This window comes from Scyliorhinus canicula, chromosome 27 (genome assembly GCF_902713615.1).
Source record: "Scyliorhinus canicula chromosome 27, sScyCan1.1, whole genome shotgun sequence".
Classification (NCBI taxonomy): domain Eukaryota; kingdom Metazoa; phylum Chordata; class Chondrichthyes; order Carcharhiniformes; family Scyliorhinidae; genus Scyliorhinus; species Scyliorhinus canicula.
The window spans coordinates 927,215-944,549 of NC_052172.1; the positions used below are offsets into that span (position 1 = coordinate 927,215).

The 17,335-nt window shown below is 45.9% G+C and overlaps 1 protein-coding gene across 1 annotated transcript in view; it reads right to left on the reverse strand.

Annotated features, from left to right (window-relative positions):
* Positions 1 to 11,755, reverse strand: part of LOC119957676 (solute carrier family 43 member 3-like) — a 110,121-nt gene extending 98,366 nt beyond the window's left edge. The window contains exon 1 of the mRNA XM_038785752.1: positions 11,632 to 11,755. Within this exon, the coding sequence (XP_038641680.1) occupies positions 11,632 to 11,755 (124 nt within the window). The remainder of the gene's footprint in view (positions 1 to 11,631) is intronic.
* Positions 11,756 to 17,335: the final 5,580 nt, after the last annotated feature.

Here is a 17,335-nt window from a genome sequence, read left to right on the forward strand (position 1 = left end):
GGTATGGTGGGAGAATGGGGTCTTTGTCATTGATATGGGGATTGACGTTACATTTGTTATTGATTATTGTTTATTGTTAAGTGTAAATTTGGGGAAAAATGTGAAAAGGAGGAGGATAAAAATAAAGTAAAACAATCGTGACAGGCACAAAGCAAAAAGTTGGAAGAAATTGATATTTATCTGATTGGCAGGCAGTGACTAGGGGGGCACCGCTCTGATTTGTGTTCGGACCCCAACTGCTCAAAATATATATACATGATTTAGACGAGGGAACAAAATGTATTATCTCCAAATTTGCAGATGATACAAAATTCAGCAGGAGTGTGTGCAGTGGGGGTGGGGGTGGGAGGGATGGAGCGATGCTTCAGCGGGACTTGGACGGGCCAAGTGAGTGGGCACAAGTATGGCAGACACAGTATAATGCAGCTGAATATGAGGTTATCCACTTCGGTCGCCAAAATAGGAAGGCAGATTTTGTTTCAATAGGTGTAATTTGAGAGAGTTGGATGTCCGCTGAGACCTTGATGCCCTCTTGCATCATCGCTGAAAGGAAGCCCGCAGGTACAACCGGCAGTAAAACAGGCCAATGGTACATTTGTCTTTATAGCGAGAGGATTCTAATATATGAATACAGGTCATTTACTACAATTCTTTTGAGCATTGGTGAGGCCAATGTGCAGTTATGGTATCCTTATCTGGGGAGCATGGTCTTGCTTTGCAGGGAGTAGAGCAAAGGTTTACCAGGTTGATTCCTGTGACGGCAAGTCTGTCATATGATGAGAGATTAAATCGGTTAGGATTATATTCATTGGAGTGTAGAAGAGTGAGTGGGAAGTTATGGATATTCCAAAATTCTTACAGGATTGGACAGGGTAGAATCAAAAAGAATGTCCCCGATGGTGGGGGTGGTCGTGCTGGTTGTGACGGTGGTGTGGAGGGGGAGTTCGAGATATAGGGGTCATCATTTGAGGATAAAGTCCTTTTACGACTGTGAGGAGAAATATATTCACCCAGAGAGTGGTGAATCGATGGAATTTATGGCAGTTGTGTAATTTCAAAGATGGCTTGCTGGATTTGCAAATCGAAATTGCCAGCTAGCGACAAAGCGGTCAATAATAATAACCGCTTATTGCCACAAGTAGGCTTCAATGAAGTTACTGTGAAAAGCCCCGAGTCGCCACATTCCGGTTCCTGTTCGGGGAGGCTCACGGGAATTGAAACCGCCGCTGTTGGCTTTGTCAGCATTGCAAGCCAGCTGGTTAGCCCATTGTGTTAAAGGTATTGGGTGGGGTTCTCATTCCAAATGCCGGTGCAGTGTTGATGAGACGAATGGCCTTCTTTTGCACTGTAAATTTTATGATTGTATGGTTAGAGAAAGGAAGTAGACTTGTTTTAAATTATCGCAGCTTTTACACTGTTGAAACATACCACGCGAATTAATCAAAAACAGATCCACACATATCCATACCTAATGGAGTGAGATTCTTTCATTAAAGCTGATAAGGGATAGTTCTTGTTTCCAGATTACTTGGAGACATCGACTGTGTGTCCCCCAGTAGCGAGAATGCTATCGTTCAGTCCACATCAGGTGGCAGATACTGTTAATGCTGTCACGAGCACTGAAAATGCAACATTTCCAAGTGCGAAGCTTTACCTCGGTTCTGAATATGTAATAAAGCAGTCTTCCCTCTGTGCTGAATGGACAATAAGTGATATGTTTTCACACGGGAACCGATGTCACTTCAGGGCTCCTTCTTTCGTAAACCTGAAGCAATGCTGAGTTCCCATACGCCTCTTTTTCAGCCCGTGCAGTAGAATCTCACGAGTGAACTTGCAACCGCTCAGACCACCCTGAGGATTAACATTGTTCCAGTTGAGCTGCCAATCGGCACTGATCCGAGTCAGGGCAGGATTCCCTTTGGGCTGAAAGACAGACTTTGCGTTTCTCCTTCTGTGCTGAATTTCACAAGGAACAATTTTATCGAAGTACAAAAATTTCGGAGTGTTAGAAAATTCATGCTCTGTACCATGTCCAAACGTCAGGCTAAACAATTTACAGAAAGGAATGACATTTTTCCTGGTTTCTTATATTCATGTAAAAACCACGGCAGCATAATGAACAGTACAGGCCGCAGGCCATGGGCTGGGTGCAAATAGTTAGATAAGTGAGAGGAAGGGCACAAGAAGGAGAAAGAAATGAGACACGAAGAGGACAGTCGGAGCTGGATTAGCACAGGGCTGAATAATTAGCTTTTCATCATTGTGGGTTCAATTCCTGTACCACCCTCCCCAAACAGCTCCGGAATTTGGCGACTAGGGGTTTTTCACAGTAACTTCATTTGAAGCAGACTTGTGACAATGAGCGAGTTTCAGGAGCATAAAAGCAAAATCAAGAAAGTGATACGGAGTTGCATTAGTTAAGATTCTGTAATCAAATCAGGACGTCACAGGTTCTGCACGGAATCATAAGCATGTTATGACCTACTCTCAATTTTAATCTGAAAACCTGTCAGATAATTTACCTGCAGCAAGCTCACGCAAACAACCATTAAACCGGCGAAACTGGTTTAACTTTGCGTTGCTAAGTAAACAATGAACAATAGACCAGGACAACAGGTTGAACATTCCCTGTTTCCATTTCAGTAACATCCCTGGCGGATATTGTCTCACCGCAAAATTCTGAGTGCCAGACAATACATTTTTACACACTCCACAACCAGCCGATCTAATCCAGTCTCTCCAATCCTGTCCTCGGTGTCTGTTTCCTCTCTCTCTCCTTCTTCTTCCCTGTCCTTTAATTTCATTTCCAGCCTCTCACATTACATATATCTCCCTCCCTATATCTTCTTCCCTCTCTCTCACTTCATTTCTCTCTCTCCCCGACATTCTCTCGCACTGCCCCTCCCTCTCTCATTTTACTTTCCTCTCTCTCTCTCTCTCTCTCTCTCCCTCTCTCTCTCTCTCTCTCTCTGTCTCTCTCACTCACTCACTTATCTCTCCTTCAATCGCCATAACCTCCTCTCTTCCTCCCACTGTTTACCTCTCATCGACAACTTTGCATTTGCAAATGTCATTACTCATGGTATATCTCTCTATCTTGCTGTTTTCTCTCTTTTCCCACCCCAGAAGTCGAGAAAGAGACGTGTACTGCTATCATTCCCCTTGATTCCTCTGTTTTTCTGTCTCTCTCCCTCTTTAGCTACATCCGCCTTCACATACTACGCATTGTGCCATTACTCTCTCTGGCATCATTAGAGTTGTGCAGGGAGACCCAGAAGTGGAGAGAATGTTATTCCTTCCTCAGAACGAATACAAGTGCGGCTCATTCGAGGATCACGCCCATAAAGCCCAGACATTCGAAAAGTCCCATGGCAAAGCAAAAATCCTACAATAACTTGTCAATTAAAAGAAAAATCCATTCTCCCGAATCGAAGACTATCGTGTTCAATAAGTTCGAGCCGACCTGCCCAAGTGGTGAAAATACATAAAACAATTCACACCCTAATGTTTCACACAAGGGCAAAACTTTCCACATAGGCATGATTGTGCACTGGTTAGAACTGTTGCTTCACAGCTCCAGAGTCCCAGATTCCATTCTATACTTGGGTCACTGTCTGTGTTGAATCTGCACGTTCTCACCGTGTCTAGGTGGCTTACTCCTCGTGCTGATGTTTCCTCCCACAGTCCAAAGATGGTTTGGTTGATTGGCCATGATAAATTGTCCCTTCGTGTCCAAGAAAGAGGTCAGGTGGTGTGACTGATTTGGTGCGGGCTTGGGTGGGATGCTCTTTCCAAGGGCCGTTGCAGACTAGATGAGCAATTGGCCTCCTTTTGGACTATAAATGTTATGATTCTATGATTAGAGAAAGGAAGTAGAATTGTTTTAAAATGTCGCAGCTCTGACACTGTTGAAACTCAGCACGCGAATTGATAAAAAAAACCCCACAGATGTCAATATCTAATGGAATTACATCATTTTATGGAAGGTGAATAACGGATAGATTTTCTCCCCCAGATTACATGGAAACATCGACTGTGTAGCAGTAGTTATATAGTTCAGTCCACCCCCGGTGGCAGATACTGCAAAAGTTGTCATGAGCCCTGAAAATAATTCATTTCCAAGTGCGAAGCATTTTCCTCGGTTCTGAAAATCTGAATGTGCAAGTTAGCTTTTTATTCAGACGGGGACCTCTGTCATTTCATACTCCTTCTTCGGCGATCCTGAATCAATGCTGAGTTCCCATAGCCCTGATTTTCACCCCGTGCAGCACAAGCTGACGAATGAACTTGCAACTGCAACGATCGCTTAAAAAGATTAAAATTCTTCCAGTTCAGAAGCCAATCAGTACTGACCCGTGTTAGGATAGCATTCCCTCTGGGCTGAAAAACAGACGTTACATTGCTCACACGGAACAATCAGGACAAAAATACCCTTGTGTTCGAAAATTTAGGCACCGAAACCATGTACAGACATCAGGCTAAGCAATTTACAGAAAGGAATGCAGTTTTTCTTGGTTTCTTAGACTCGTGTAAAATCCACGACGCTCAAGGAACAGTACTGGCTGCAGGCTGGGTCAAAATATATTTAGATGTGTGAGAGGAACGGCACACAAAGTAGAGAGAAATAATTGAGACAAGAAGTGGAAAGTAAAATAAAAACAAAAACAAGAAAGGGACTTGCATTTATCAAGAATCTGCAATCAAATCCGAGCGTCCAGAGATTCTGCAGATTGGTAAGCATTTATGTACCAGTCAACCAGGACAGGTGGGTGAACATGCCCTGTTCTGATTCAAACAACGCCCCTTGTGTTTATTTGATCACAGCTAAGGGTTGTTCCTCAAAATATATTTTTTCCACTCTGTTCTCTCCACAATCTTCCTGTCTCATCCAATCCCTCCAATCCCGCCTCTGCGCCAATTTTCAAGGGTCAGATTCGTGACCCAAATTATTTTCCAGAATGCTACCAGCGGCTCTATCTGGAATAACCTGCCCACTAGTAATCAGGGGTACGGGAGAGCCATGAGTCTCCAATTTTCATTGCGAACCTAACCTAACCTACACATCTTTGCCCTGTGTGAGGAGACCGGAGCACTCGGAGGAAACCACCGTGGAGAATGTGCAAACTCCACACAGAGTGTGATGCAAGATTGGAATCGAACCGGGGTTGAGGACGCTGAGAGGCAGTAGCACGATCAGCTGTGCCACCTTACCACCCATCTGTGGTGGTATTTCACAAATGTAAATAGCTGTATTCTGTAGGTTGTTAATCTTACTCAGACATCCGAATAGCAGGTTTTTCGGGTCCAACGGTCACAGCGCGTCAGTTAGAATTCAAGGTAAGAATCTCAAATGTTCACCCAAGTGAGATGTATTCATTTGGAAATGAAACAGACCACATCTCTCTTCCCAGTCCCTCATTTAATTTATCTACCCCACTCCCTCTATCTCTCTCCCTTCCTGTCTTTCTCTCCCTCCATCTCATTCCAATTCTCTCTCTCCCTCTCTCCGCTTTCTCCCTTCCTATCTCTCTTTTTCTCTATCCCTTATCTCTGTACATTATCTGGGTCTCTTTCCTGCTTTTGATAATGTGAAAACATTCTCTGCCAGGTTTTTTTTCCAATCTGAAGATAGAATCTGGATTAAACGCTCTCTGAAAGGTTTCTGTCTCAACATTCTCATTAACGATGCACTGAGAACTTGTGAATGTAATCGATGAATTAGACCGATAAGTTGGGATGTGAGTAAGTGATGAGAACGATCGACAATTTGCTCGTCAGTGAAATGAATTTGGGAAATTAAGCCACGGTTGCTATGAAGGAAATGCTGCGGCCAAAATACGCACAGCAGGATCCCACAGGCAAGGCTGATTGTTGGTGTCAGATCCCAATAACAACCTGGGATGGACCCTAGAGCGGAAATCCGAGATTCTATGTCTCTCTTCACTGCCCCCGGCCAGACACACAAACACATCAACGGATCTGGCCCCCGCCCCAATAATAAAATAACCACAAGTCCCATTGCTTTTTTATTTTTATAATTTAACTGTGGAAATTGTAGGCGTAACAGTAGCACAGTGGCTAGCACAGTTGCTTCGGGGCTCCAGGGTCCCAGGTTCAATTCCTGGCTTGGGTCAAAGTCTGTGCGGAGTCTGAACATTCTCCCCATATCTGCGTGGATTTCCTCCGGGTGCACCAGTTTCCTCCCACAGTCCAAAGATGTGTAGGTTATGTGGATTGGTCATGCTAAATTACCCTTAGTGTCCAAAATGGTTCGGTTGGATGGGGTTACTGGGTTACCCGTTTAAGGGGATAGGGTGATGGCGTGGGGTTGGATTGGGTGCACTTTCCAAAGGCCAGTGCAGTTTCGATGGGCCCACTGGCTCCTTCTGCACTGTAAATCCTGTAAATGACGAGACAGGGAAAACACAGCACAACCTTTGCATTGGATAAACGTCCAGGTAAAACCTCTCTGGGTTCAGAGTGACAACAAACAAATCATTATTTAAATAGAGGCATAGCAAATACCCAAGATCCCAGTACTGCAGTCACTCAGAGATATTTACAATTTCAGGGTTGGGGGGGGGGGCGGTAAAGCAGGAGCCCACATTTTATAAACACAGCCTCCCCATCATTAACCCCAAACCAACATGGGGACAGACTTCAAATGAAATTAAGGTGCAAATGCCTCTGGACAGTCACAGAGGCTGGACAGTTTCGAAACACTGAAGATCGCTCCCCCTCACCACCCCCTCTCCCTTCCACACACACACAGATTCCCAGAGCCAGTGGGTGGAATTCTCTGTCTGCCAAATCCCAAATTTTGAAATGCGTTTGGGCGGTTCTGCCGCTGAATGGGGGAAAGCAGAGATTTGACGCCAAATCGGTATGCTCTGGCACACCAATAATGGCGTGAGTGTGGGCTCCAATAGGCATATCATGAGCGAGCCTGACATCCGATGGTCAGGAGCCTCTGTGATTCACCGCCTCCAATGGCCGGATTTCCCGACGCCTTTGTTCACTTGTGCTCACATAAATCGTGAACCTGACGTCCAAGCAGCAGAGCGATAGAGTGACGGATGCGAATGACGCGGAGTGACAGAGGGCTGCTGGCGAGGAAACAGCCTGGCTGGCTCTGTTGGGTATCGGTGCTCTGCCAGGCGGAGGGAGGGGAAGAGGAGTGAGGGGAGGGTGGGCCGAGGCGCCAGTGTGCACTCCTCACGGTTTTGGGGCAATGCCCAAGCACTAAAGAACAAGGAACAGAAGAAGAAAGAAAAGTACAGATCAGGGATAGGCCCTTCGGCCCTCCAAGCCCATGCCGACAATGCTGCCAGACTAAATTACAATCTTCTATACTTCCTGGGTCCGCTTCCCTCTATTGCCATCCTATTCATGTACACGTCAAGATGTCCCTTAAATGTCACTCTCGTTCCTGCTTCCATCACTTCCTCCAGCAGCGAGTTCCAGGCACTCACTATCCTCGGACTGTTACTCGTTCTGGGTGAGTGTGCTTTACACTCAATTTGGCTCTGTTTCGTTCCTTAGCTCTAGAGTCTCCAGGTATCGTTAAGATACTGCCACAAGTTTCAAGTTCAAGTTCAGACCAATAACTCAATACACCACTTACTAAGTTCAAATAAAACACGTTTATTATTATACAGTTATCTACTAATTCTGCATATAAAACTACAAGACTAGTCTAATCCTACCACTAACAGGCCAATATTTATCTGGAATAAGGGAACTGCCAGATCAGGGAACAACGGCCTCTTACTTTGTCCTGGATCCGCAGGCTTCCAGTCGGTGTGGACAAAAGGGGTCAGGAGTGTCTACTCTCGTAGCGTGCGTTGTATGACACTTACTTAATGGCGGCTGCTGACCAGGCCTCTCCTTCTCAAGGTCTTCTCCTGCAACTGTGTTCTGCTTGGAGGACTGGCTGGTCAAGGAGAGGCTGGCTAAGAGGTCAAGAGGGCGAATCAGTTATGTGACCTGACTTTTATAGGTCCCAGGGGCTTCGTGTCCTTCAGGGCGGACCCTCTATAAACCTGCAATCGATTGGGTCTCTTCCCAATCGATTGATTTGAATTTACCCAATAACGAGGCTGTCCCTCGATCACCGGGAGGTTCCTTACACCTTATTGGTGCCCTTTGTCTTCAACTCTACTGGTGCCGGAACGTCTGGCCTGCCATAGAATTTTTAACTGTTGTGTCCATTGTGCCTGGGAATCACCGTAAATTGCATAATTAAGATGCGCAGCTTGTTAGTTACAATTCTGTCATGTTTCTGTTGCAGCTAGAATACAGGGGACTCTGCGGACTGCTGGCTTCTTTGCCAATGTCCATTTGATACTGCAATCTTTGCGTTCTTCCATTTTGTGTGAGAAAGTGGCCAACCCAGGTGGCAACAGTACATCTACTTTTAACATTGCTGTTCGCACATTAAACCTATGCCCGCGAGTAATTAACCTCTCTACCCTGAGGAAAAGCATTCTATCCACCCTGTCTATCCACCCTGTCTATGCCCCTCATAATTTTGTAGAACTCTATCAGGTCGCTCCTCAAAATCAATCGTTCCAGTGAGAACAAACCGATTTCATTCAACCGCTGTTCATAGCTAATTCCCTCCATACCAGGCAACATCCTGGTAAATCTCTTCTGCACACTCTCTAAAGCCTCCACATCCTTCTGGTAGTGTGGCGACCAGAATTGAACACGATACACCAAGTGTGGCCTAAATAAAGTTCTGTACAGCTGCAATATGAGTTGCCAAATCTTATACTCAATGCCCCCATCAATGAAGGAAAGCATGCCGTATGCCTTCTTGACTACCTTCTCCACCTCTGTTGCCCCTTTCAGTGAGCTGTCGACCTGTACACAAGGATATCTCTGACTTTCAATATTGTTAAGGGTTCTGCCATTCACTGTATATTCCCTACCTGCATGCGACCTTCCAAAATGCATGATCTCACAATTGTCCGGATTAAATTCTCCGCACAACATCTCTCCGCACAAGTCTCCAAACGATCTAAATCCTGCTGTATCTTCTGACAGTCCTTATCGCAGTCTGCTATTCCACCAATCTTTTGTGTCGCCTGCAAACTTACAAATCAGACCAGTTACATTTTCCACCAACTCATTTATATATTATCCGACCAGCAAAGGCCCCAGAACTGATCACTGCGGAACACGACTAGTCAGAGCCCTCCAATTACAAAACCATTGCTACGCACTGCCTTCTATGACCGACCCAGTTCTGTTTCCACCTTGCCAGCTCATCCCTGATCCCGTTTGAACTTCACCTTGTGTCCCAGTCTACCATGAGGGACCTTGTCAAAGGCAGTACTGAAGTCCATGTAGACAACATCCACTGCCCTACCTGCATCAATCACCTCTGTGACCTCTTCGAAGATTTGTACGTGTGAAAAGCCTTGAGATTTTCCTTAACCCTATTTCCCAACGAATTTTCGTAACCCCTTCTAGCCCTCTTGAATCTTTGCTTAAGTTCCTTCCTACTTTACTTATTTTTCACACAGGCTTTGTCTGTTCCCAGCCTTCTAGCCTTGACAAATGCCTCCTTTTTATTTTTCACGAGGTCTACAATATCTCTCATTGTCCAAGGTTTCCGTAATTTGTCATTCTGCTGAACACCCACTGACCGACCACCCATCACGGCCTGTGGTTATACAGTGGCACCAACCGAATGGCTGCTCTTATGGGCCAGGGATTAAAGAACACAAACGTATATCATGAAGTTCACCTGACCCAAGTTTATGTTAATAGTTTGTGTTTATGGGGAGCACAAGGACCGAATTTACAGGTGTGCTGCAACAGAGATCTCAAGGCCTTCTAAAACAAAAGCATTTTTATTTATGAATCTAGTCAACACTTTATAAACCAATAGTAAACATCGTAACAACTATCAACAGCAATAATCGCCACAGATACCATATTCTATAAGTAACCCTTCATAACTTTCCTAACAACATCCAGAAGACCAGAATACCCTTTTTACAGATAGACAGGAGGTATAAATTATCTGCAGAAACAGATATTACTTTGAAATCCTCAAAAGATCTGGAGACAGTCTTTAGACTGCAGAGAGAGATTGATGCACCTTCTTACTATGACTTTAAATTCTTCAACTCCAAAACGAAAATAAAATACACAGAAACACACCAGTTGTTTTGCCCAAAGCGAAAGCAAAGTCACAGCTCAGCTCCACCCTCACACTGACATCACCACAGCTATTTGACAAACATCCATCTCTTAATGGTACTCTCCCATGACAGTGCACAGCCCCCCCCCCCCGGCCACAGCGCCACACCCCGCCACCGAACACCGTGCCAACAGGAATCCACTCAACGGGGCACCACCCAGGGCACTCAGACGACAGCCCCAAGTGAGGCCAACGCCAGCCAACGATGCCCCTGGCAGGAGGAACGGGCGCCACGACCGGGGGCACTGGCTGATAACAGACCGGGGTGAGGGGGTGAGTGGGACAACGGTGAGGTCGTGAGGGATGGGGATGCAGGGTGCGAGCAACCAAAATGACCGCCAACACAGATCGACGGGAAATTGTTAAGCACAGAGATACAGTCAGGGTGCAGCTTCCAAATATACAAGGGCTGCAGCCCAGACTTTGCAGCAACTAACACAGGGAAAAAGACCATTAAAACGTCATCCCGGAACAATGGACTCCAGGTAGAAAGTAACAATATGTAGCAGATTTGGTGGGTCGGTTTCATTATTTGGGAAGGCCTGCTTGCCTCTGATACTAACGGACATGGTCCACTGGGACCCGCCCCGCCATCGAGCTGTCCAGGGTAATCGAATGATGATCAATCTATTCGACATCGATCTGGGACCACCTAAAAGCACGCAAAACCTGCAAGGTACAAAAGGTGCTGCGCAGCCTACAATGCGCTCACTCGACCACCGAAGACAACAACGTTCATACCTGCATCAGTCAAGGCGAGAACCATCCACGCCATTCACAGAGGGCCCAGGGCCGGGGACACTGACGACCAGCAATAGTCACCCAGCACTGCCAGACGACGGATTTCGGATGTGGCCATGATCTGCTCTGTCCTTGCCAGTCACGTGGACGTGACGTGAGGGTCATTCTTGTGTCTTAGTGCAGAGTGCAACTTGTACGTGTGTCTTCACTTTGTTTGCGCGCAATAAACTATTGCTGTTTTGAACAATTTGTGGTTATTTGTCCACCGTATGCCGGTTACAGACATAAACGTTGATTTAGAAGGTACAACAGGATCGGGGAGGTGTAGGCTGTTGGGGGTGGCGGTGAGGGAGATGGGGAGGGGCTGCGCGGGTTGTGGGGGAGGAGGGGGATGTCCACACATATGTCATGGGGATGGCAAGTAGTCAGGGTTCACTTTGTTTGCCTGCCACCGACCTCCGCATCAGTGTCCACCCTTTCCTCGAGCCACCAACAACGTCCAGTGTCCACTGCTCGGGCATGGTGAGCGGCCGCAGGGCTGGTGGTCCTCCTCCAGTCGTTACGTGCTTCCAGAAGTTGTGCGCAATCGTTTCCTGGGGAGGGAGGTGTCGGGGGTTGGTTACTGGTTTGTGGTGGGGGGCGGGGTTGGTGCTGCCGGCACGGAGCTGCCGACTCACATTGGCCGCAGGAGGTCGTGTAGTCTCTTGCGGCACTGCAGGCAGTCCGGACGACTTTGTTCACGGTGCTGACCACGTCTTCCACCTGCACCCAGGCACAGAGAATGCTGCACGTGGCGGCCATCGTCCGGTGCCTGGTTGCAGGCTCATCTGCCTGTTCTCCACTGTGTCCAGGATGGTCTCTGGCTCGGCATCCTTGAACCATGGTGCAGATCTCTTTTCAGCCATTCTGTTGAGTGGAACAGTGGGCAGCGGGGAAGGATTGTTAATTGTGGCGGCGGCGAATGAGCCTCAACACCATAATCACCATATTCTGTATGCAACACCATAATCCCAGCCAGGCTCATATCAAAGCTCCAAAAGTTAGGACTTGGCTCCCCATTCTGCAACTGGATCCTCGATTTTCTGACCAACAGACCACAATCTGTAAGAATGAACAACACCTCTCCACAATAACCCACAATCCCGCGGCGCCACAAGATTGCATAGGTAGCCGCCTACTCAACTCCTTTACACACAGGTGCATGGCAAAATCTGCTTCCAACCCCATCTACAGGTTTGCTAATGATACAACCATAGTGGGCCGGATCTCGAATAACGATGATTCAGAAAACAGGAGGGAGGCTGAGAACCTATCACAATGCTACCACCAAGAACGCACAATAGTGCCTCTACTTCCTCAGGAAACTAAGGAGATTTCGCATGCCCACAGACACTTTTACCTAATTTTACAGGTGCAACATAGAAAGCAACCTATTTGGCTGCATCACAGCCTGGTATGGCAACAGATCGGCCCAGGACGACAAGAAACGTCAGAGAATCGTGAGCACCGCCATGTCCATCACACGAAGCTGCCTCTCATCATTGCCTCCATCTACACGTCCCGCTGTCTGTTGACTGCGGGCAACGGAATCAACGCCCCTCCCATCCGGCTTCCTCACGCTTCTACGGTAACATAGTGGTTAGCACAATTGCTTCACAGCTCCAGGGTACCAGGTTTGATTCCCGGCATGGGCCACAGATTGTGTGGATTCTGCACGTTCATAGATTATAATAGAATTTACAGTGCAGAAGAAGGGCATTCGGCCCATCGAGTCTTCACTCGCTCTTGGAAAGAGCACCCTTCCCAAGGTCAACACCTCCACCCTATCCCCATTACCCAGTAACCCCACCCAAAACTAAGGGCAATTTTGGACACTAAGGGCAATTTATCATGGCCAATCCACCTAACCTGCACATCTTTGGAATGTGGAAGGAAACCGGAGCACCCGGAGGAAACCCACGCACACACGGGGAGGATGTGCAGACTCCGCCCAGGCAGTGACCCAATCCGGAATCAAACCTGGGACCCTGGAGCTGTGAAGCAATTGCTCTATCCACAATGCTACTGCTGGGTTATGGGGATAGGGTGGAGGTGTGCGGTTGGGTAAGGTGCTCTTTCCAAGAGCTGGTGCAGACTCGATGGGCCAAATTGTCTCCTTCTGCACTGTAAATTCCATGAAATTCTAACTTCTTCCATCGGGCAGAAGATACATAAGTCTGAGAACACGCATGAACAGTCTGAAAAACAGTTTCTTCACCGCTGTTACAAGACTCATTAATGACCCTCTTATGGACTGACCTGATTAACACTGCACCCCTGTATGCTTCATCCGATTCTGGGGCTTGTTTAGCTCACTGAGCTAAATCGCTGGCTTTTAAAGCAGACCAAGCAGGCCAGCAGCATGGTTCGATTCCCGTACCAGCCTCCCCGGAGAGGCACCGGAATGTGACCACTAGGGGCTTTTCACAGTAACTTAAATGAAGCGTACTCGTGACAATAAGCAATTTTCATTTTTTTCATGCCGGTGCTTATTTATTTACATTGTATATCTTGTGTTGACCGATTATGTATTTTCTTTTCTTCCCATGTAATTAATGATCTGTTGAGCTCTCGCAGAAAAATACTTTTCACTGCACCTCGGTACCCGTGACAATAAACAAGTTCAATCCAATCCAATCCAAATATGTTCGCCAATTACAGGCCCAGTGAATCCGGCGCAGGTTCGCATTGAACCGGTTGTTTCCCACGTGGTGATGGCACGAGCTCATTTAAGGTTGCTGAATCGATTCAGCTGACGCTAGATTCTCAATTTCGGAGACTAAATGCTGATACCGTCATGAAAACTGTGGACTTTTACCACGTCAAAAACGGCGTGCCAGAGCCACATGGAGATCAAAGTGTCGTTCCTCATCATGGCCCAGTCACAGCAGGCCATTGCTAATATCATGGGAGGCATTGCCAGGTGCAGGCCGGCGTGGCGTAGACACATAAGGGGGTAACCCAGTCGCAGAGGGACGTGGCTTAGTTTGAAAGGGACGGTGCCAGTCCCAAGGGGTCGTTTGCCACTCCCAGAGCGATGGGGCCCACTCGCACGATGATGTGGCGCTCACCTTGAATGACGCGGCACACTCACTGGCTATGTGGCACAGACCAGAGGGACGTGGCCTACTCACTGGCTGATGTGGCACAGACCCACAGTGGCACAGTTGCACCGCGATTTATTGCAATCGCGCAGAGAGGTGGCCCACTACCTGTGCTCCATGGCCACGCAAACAATTTAGAGGCCAGAGCGGGTCTCCAGGACTGGAAGATCCAGGTGTTGTGGGGGAAGGGGAGCGGGGGTCTCAGGTGATGGTTCCGCGCCCACCCACGTCCCATGGAATAGCCTAGGAATAATCGGGCACACCAAGGGAGGATGCTATGCTGGGGCCAGATCCGGTGGGTCCTGCAGGCGAGGTTCCGGAACAGCGCAGTACATCAGACACTTAGCTCCTGTCCCTAGTACATATCTGGTGGGCACAGTGGCGTGCAGAGGCCTGGTGATGCCCGGGGAAAATCTTGATTGTATGCCCCAAAGACACAAGTATAAGGCCTAAAATACTGAGAAATATTATGAGAAAGGAAAACATTGTAAATATATAAACATGGAATAAACGCTTTATTCGATTTTAATATTAATCAATCAAATTTATTAAGTTATTTTCCCCAAATGATACCTCCTGTCACAAAACACCTGAACTACTTCACGTTTTACATCAGCTGTGAGAAATTCTTTTTCAATGCTTATTGACGCCAGGTTAGTCAGTCGCTCCTGTGACATAGAAGACCTCAGATATGTTTTTATTAATTTAAGTTTTGAAAATGACCTTTCACAGCTTGCGACTGAAAATGCGATTGTAAGCATTAATCTGTATGAAACACACAGCGTCGGAAAGACATCCCTCCCATACTGCAGTAAAGACTCCAGAGCATCTTTAGGATCAGGGGGAACTCTATTTCCTCCAGCTCGAAGGAGCATCACATAATCAATAATTTCGTCATTAACTGAATTGCAACCACATCATTGTCATAATAATTTGCAAAGTCTGAACATTCCTTTTTTTAATTTATCTCTTTCTTGTTCATCTTCAATCACTACTGAATTCAAGTTCAGAAGAAATGAAAATCGGTCACTGAGTCTTTGAAGACGGACACTGCGGTCTTCAATTTCAGTTTTTAATCTGTTCACAATCCCTACCATTACTCTATTCATTTCTTCTTGTGCCGTCAGTCCACTATCTCTTGCTGACTCTCCAGGCATTATTCTTCTTCTCCTTGTTCGTGCAATAGGTATTCCCCAATTTTCACAATATTCATTGGCTAAATCTATTGCATTGTGGATAATTTCGTCATTCTTTAAATCCAAGATATGAATAAGTCCTCTCAGATCACAAGAAGCTTCATGGAACCCCATTTTCGGATCCTCCACTGATGATAAAACTGAGTACCAAAAATTTAATAAAGCTATAAACGGGAACTGTTGAATAGAGTTCAGTAGCGATCCTGCATCAGATTTAGTTTCCCTTGAAAATGCTCCTTCCAGCAGGTGTTGAAGGCTTGCAATAACGTTGTCACACTCTTCGTGGATTACTTGCACAGCATCATGGCTGGAACTCCATCTTGTGTCACACTGTCTTTTCATAGTCCGAGTGACAAATGAGTTTAACACTTCCCAACGAGAAGTAGATGAAGAAAAAAAAGTAAAGAGTTTTTCTAGAATGCCAAAAATGTAACAACAACAGGTTGCACCTCACTTGCATGGACACAGGCCAAATTGAGGCTGTGGTTCTCGCAGTTCACAAACACAGCTTTTGGGTTAACTTCAAGAATTTTTTGTTGAAGACCTCCTCTCACTCCAGCCATAACTGCTGCGTTATCATATGCTTGACCACGACAGTCATTCATGGAAATTTTGTCTTCTTCCAATTTTTCCTGAATTTTATTTACCAGGCTGACTGCATATTTCTTGTTGACTTGACAAAATCCCAGAAATGTCTCCTTTATTTCTACTTTTCTGTTTTCATCAATATGAACGTAACACAGAATTTCAGAAACCTGATCTTCATAGGCAATATCTGGAGTTGAATCCAGCATTATGCTAAAATATTTTGCGTCCTTAATTTCGGAAATTATATTTTTCTTGACAGTTTCACCAAGAAGATTGATTATTTTGTTTTGAATTCTGTTGGATAAGTAGGTGACACTTTTTGGTTTCTCTTACCCTCTCTGCAAGTGTTTTGCTAAGATGTCATCTTATTTGGCCAAAAGTCTGATTGTTGCTTGAAAGTTTCCTATATTTTCACTGACTGTCTCCCCTGGCTCTGATAAGCCAGATATTCCTTCTCCTCGATGTCCACGATCGGCCAGATTCTGTTTTGCCAGAAAGGATATAACCTCGACAATCCGTTCAGTTACAGTTTCCATCTTTTCTTTTCAGCAGACATTTGCTGTTGAAGTTCAGCATCTATCGTAGTTGAGTGATGGAGTCGAACTACGGTTTCTTCAAACAGCCAAAATCGCTTCTTTGCAAAAATATGCTAAAATCTTCTTTTGTTTCTTCACATGGATCATCATCCTGACAACGAGACTGAGGAGAGAGAGTATTATGTTCTGACCGAGCTGAATCCGTATCAGAAAAATCCTTCTCTGCTCCCACATCATCTTTTACTTCTCCAGGTTCTTCTACTTCTTCTTCTTTACTTCTTTTTAACCATGCATCTGATGCCCCTCTTTGATGGGACTCTTCTTCGACTCTGGCCCTCTTTTTTTCCTGTTCTGTGCTCCACTCGGTTGTACATGAAATACTCGTCACATTTCATTTTCTATCTCAAAAACCGTAAGACGCATGAGAAAATGGGAAGAAAATGGTAAACAATCGGTCAGTTGCTGACGGATAAACCATATTTCATTTCTTTGTTCCTTCGTATCAAATTATTTCACACTGATTCTCAACTGATAATTTTGTGCAATTTATATCATAGACTTGCAAATTAGTGGTATCTGTATTCGAAAATTAGCATGTTAAGGTATAATGTCTCCTATTCCGAGATTAAATGCCATAGCAGTCCTCTGATCATCCAGGCTTCACTCTTACTACATCCCACGTAAATATTTCATTAAATATCACCAAAAAACCTATAAAAAACGGAGTTGCACCCGTTCTAGAGCTATTCACTGACCTGAGTAGGTAAAAGAACTAATCTAGATGCACAAAAAGCTGAAGAAAAGACAAGTTATGACTCGAGGAAAGGCAGGAACGAACCGCCACGTCTGCTTGTTGCTTTTGATGATTGCACCACGTACATCACACGCATGCGTGTGGGGGGATGGGGAGAAGCACCA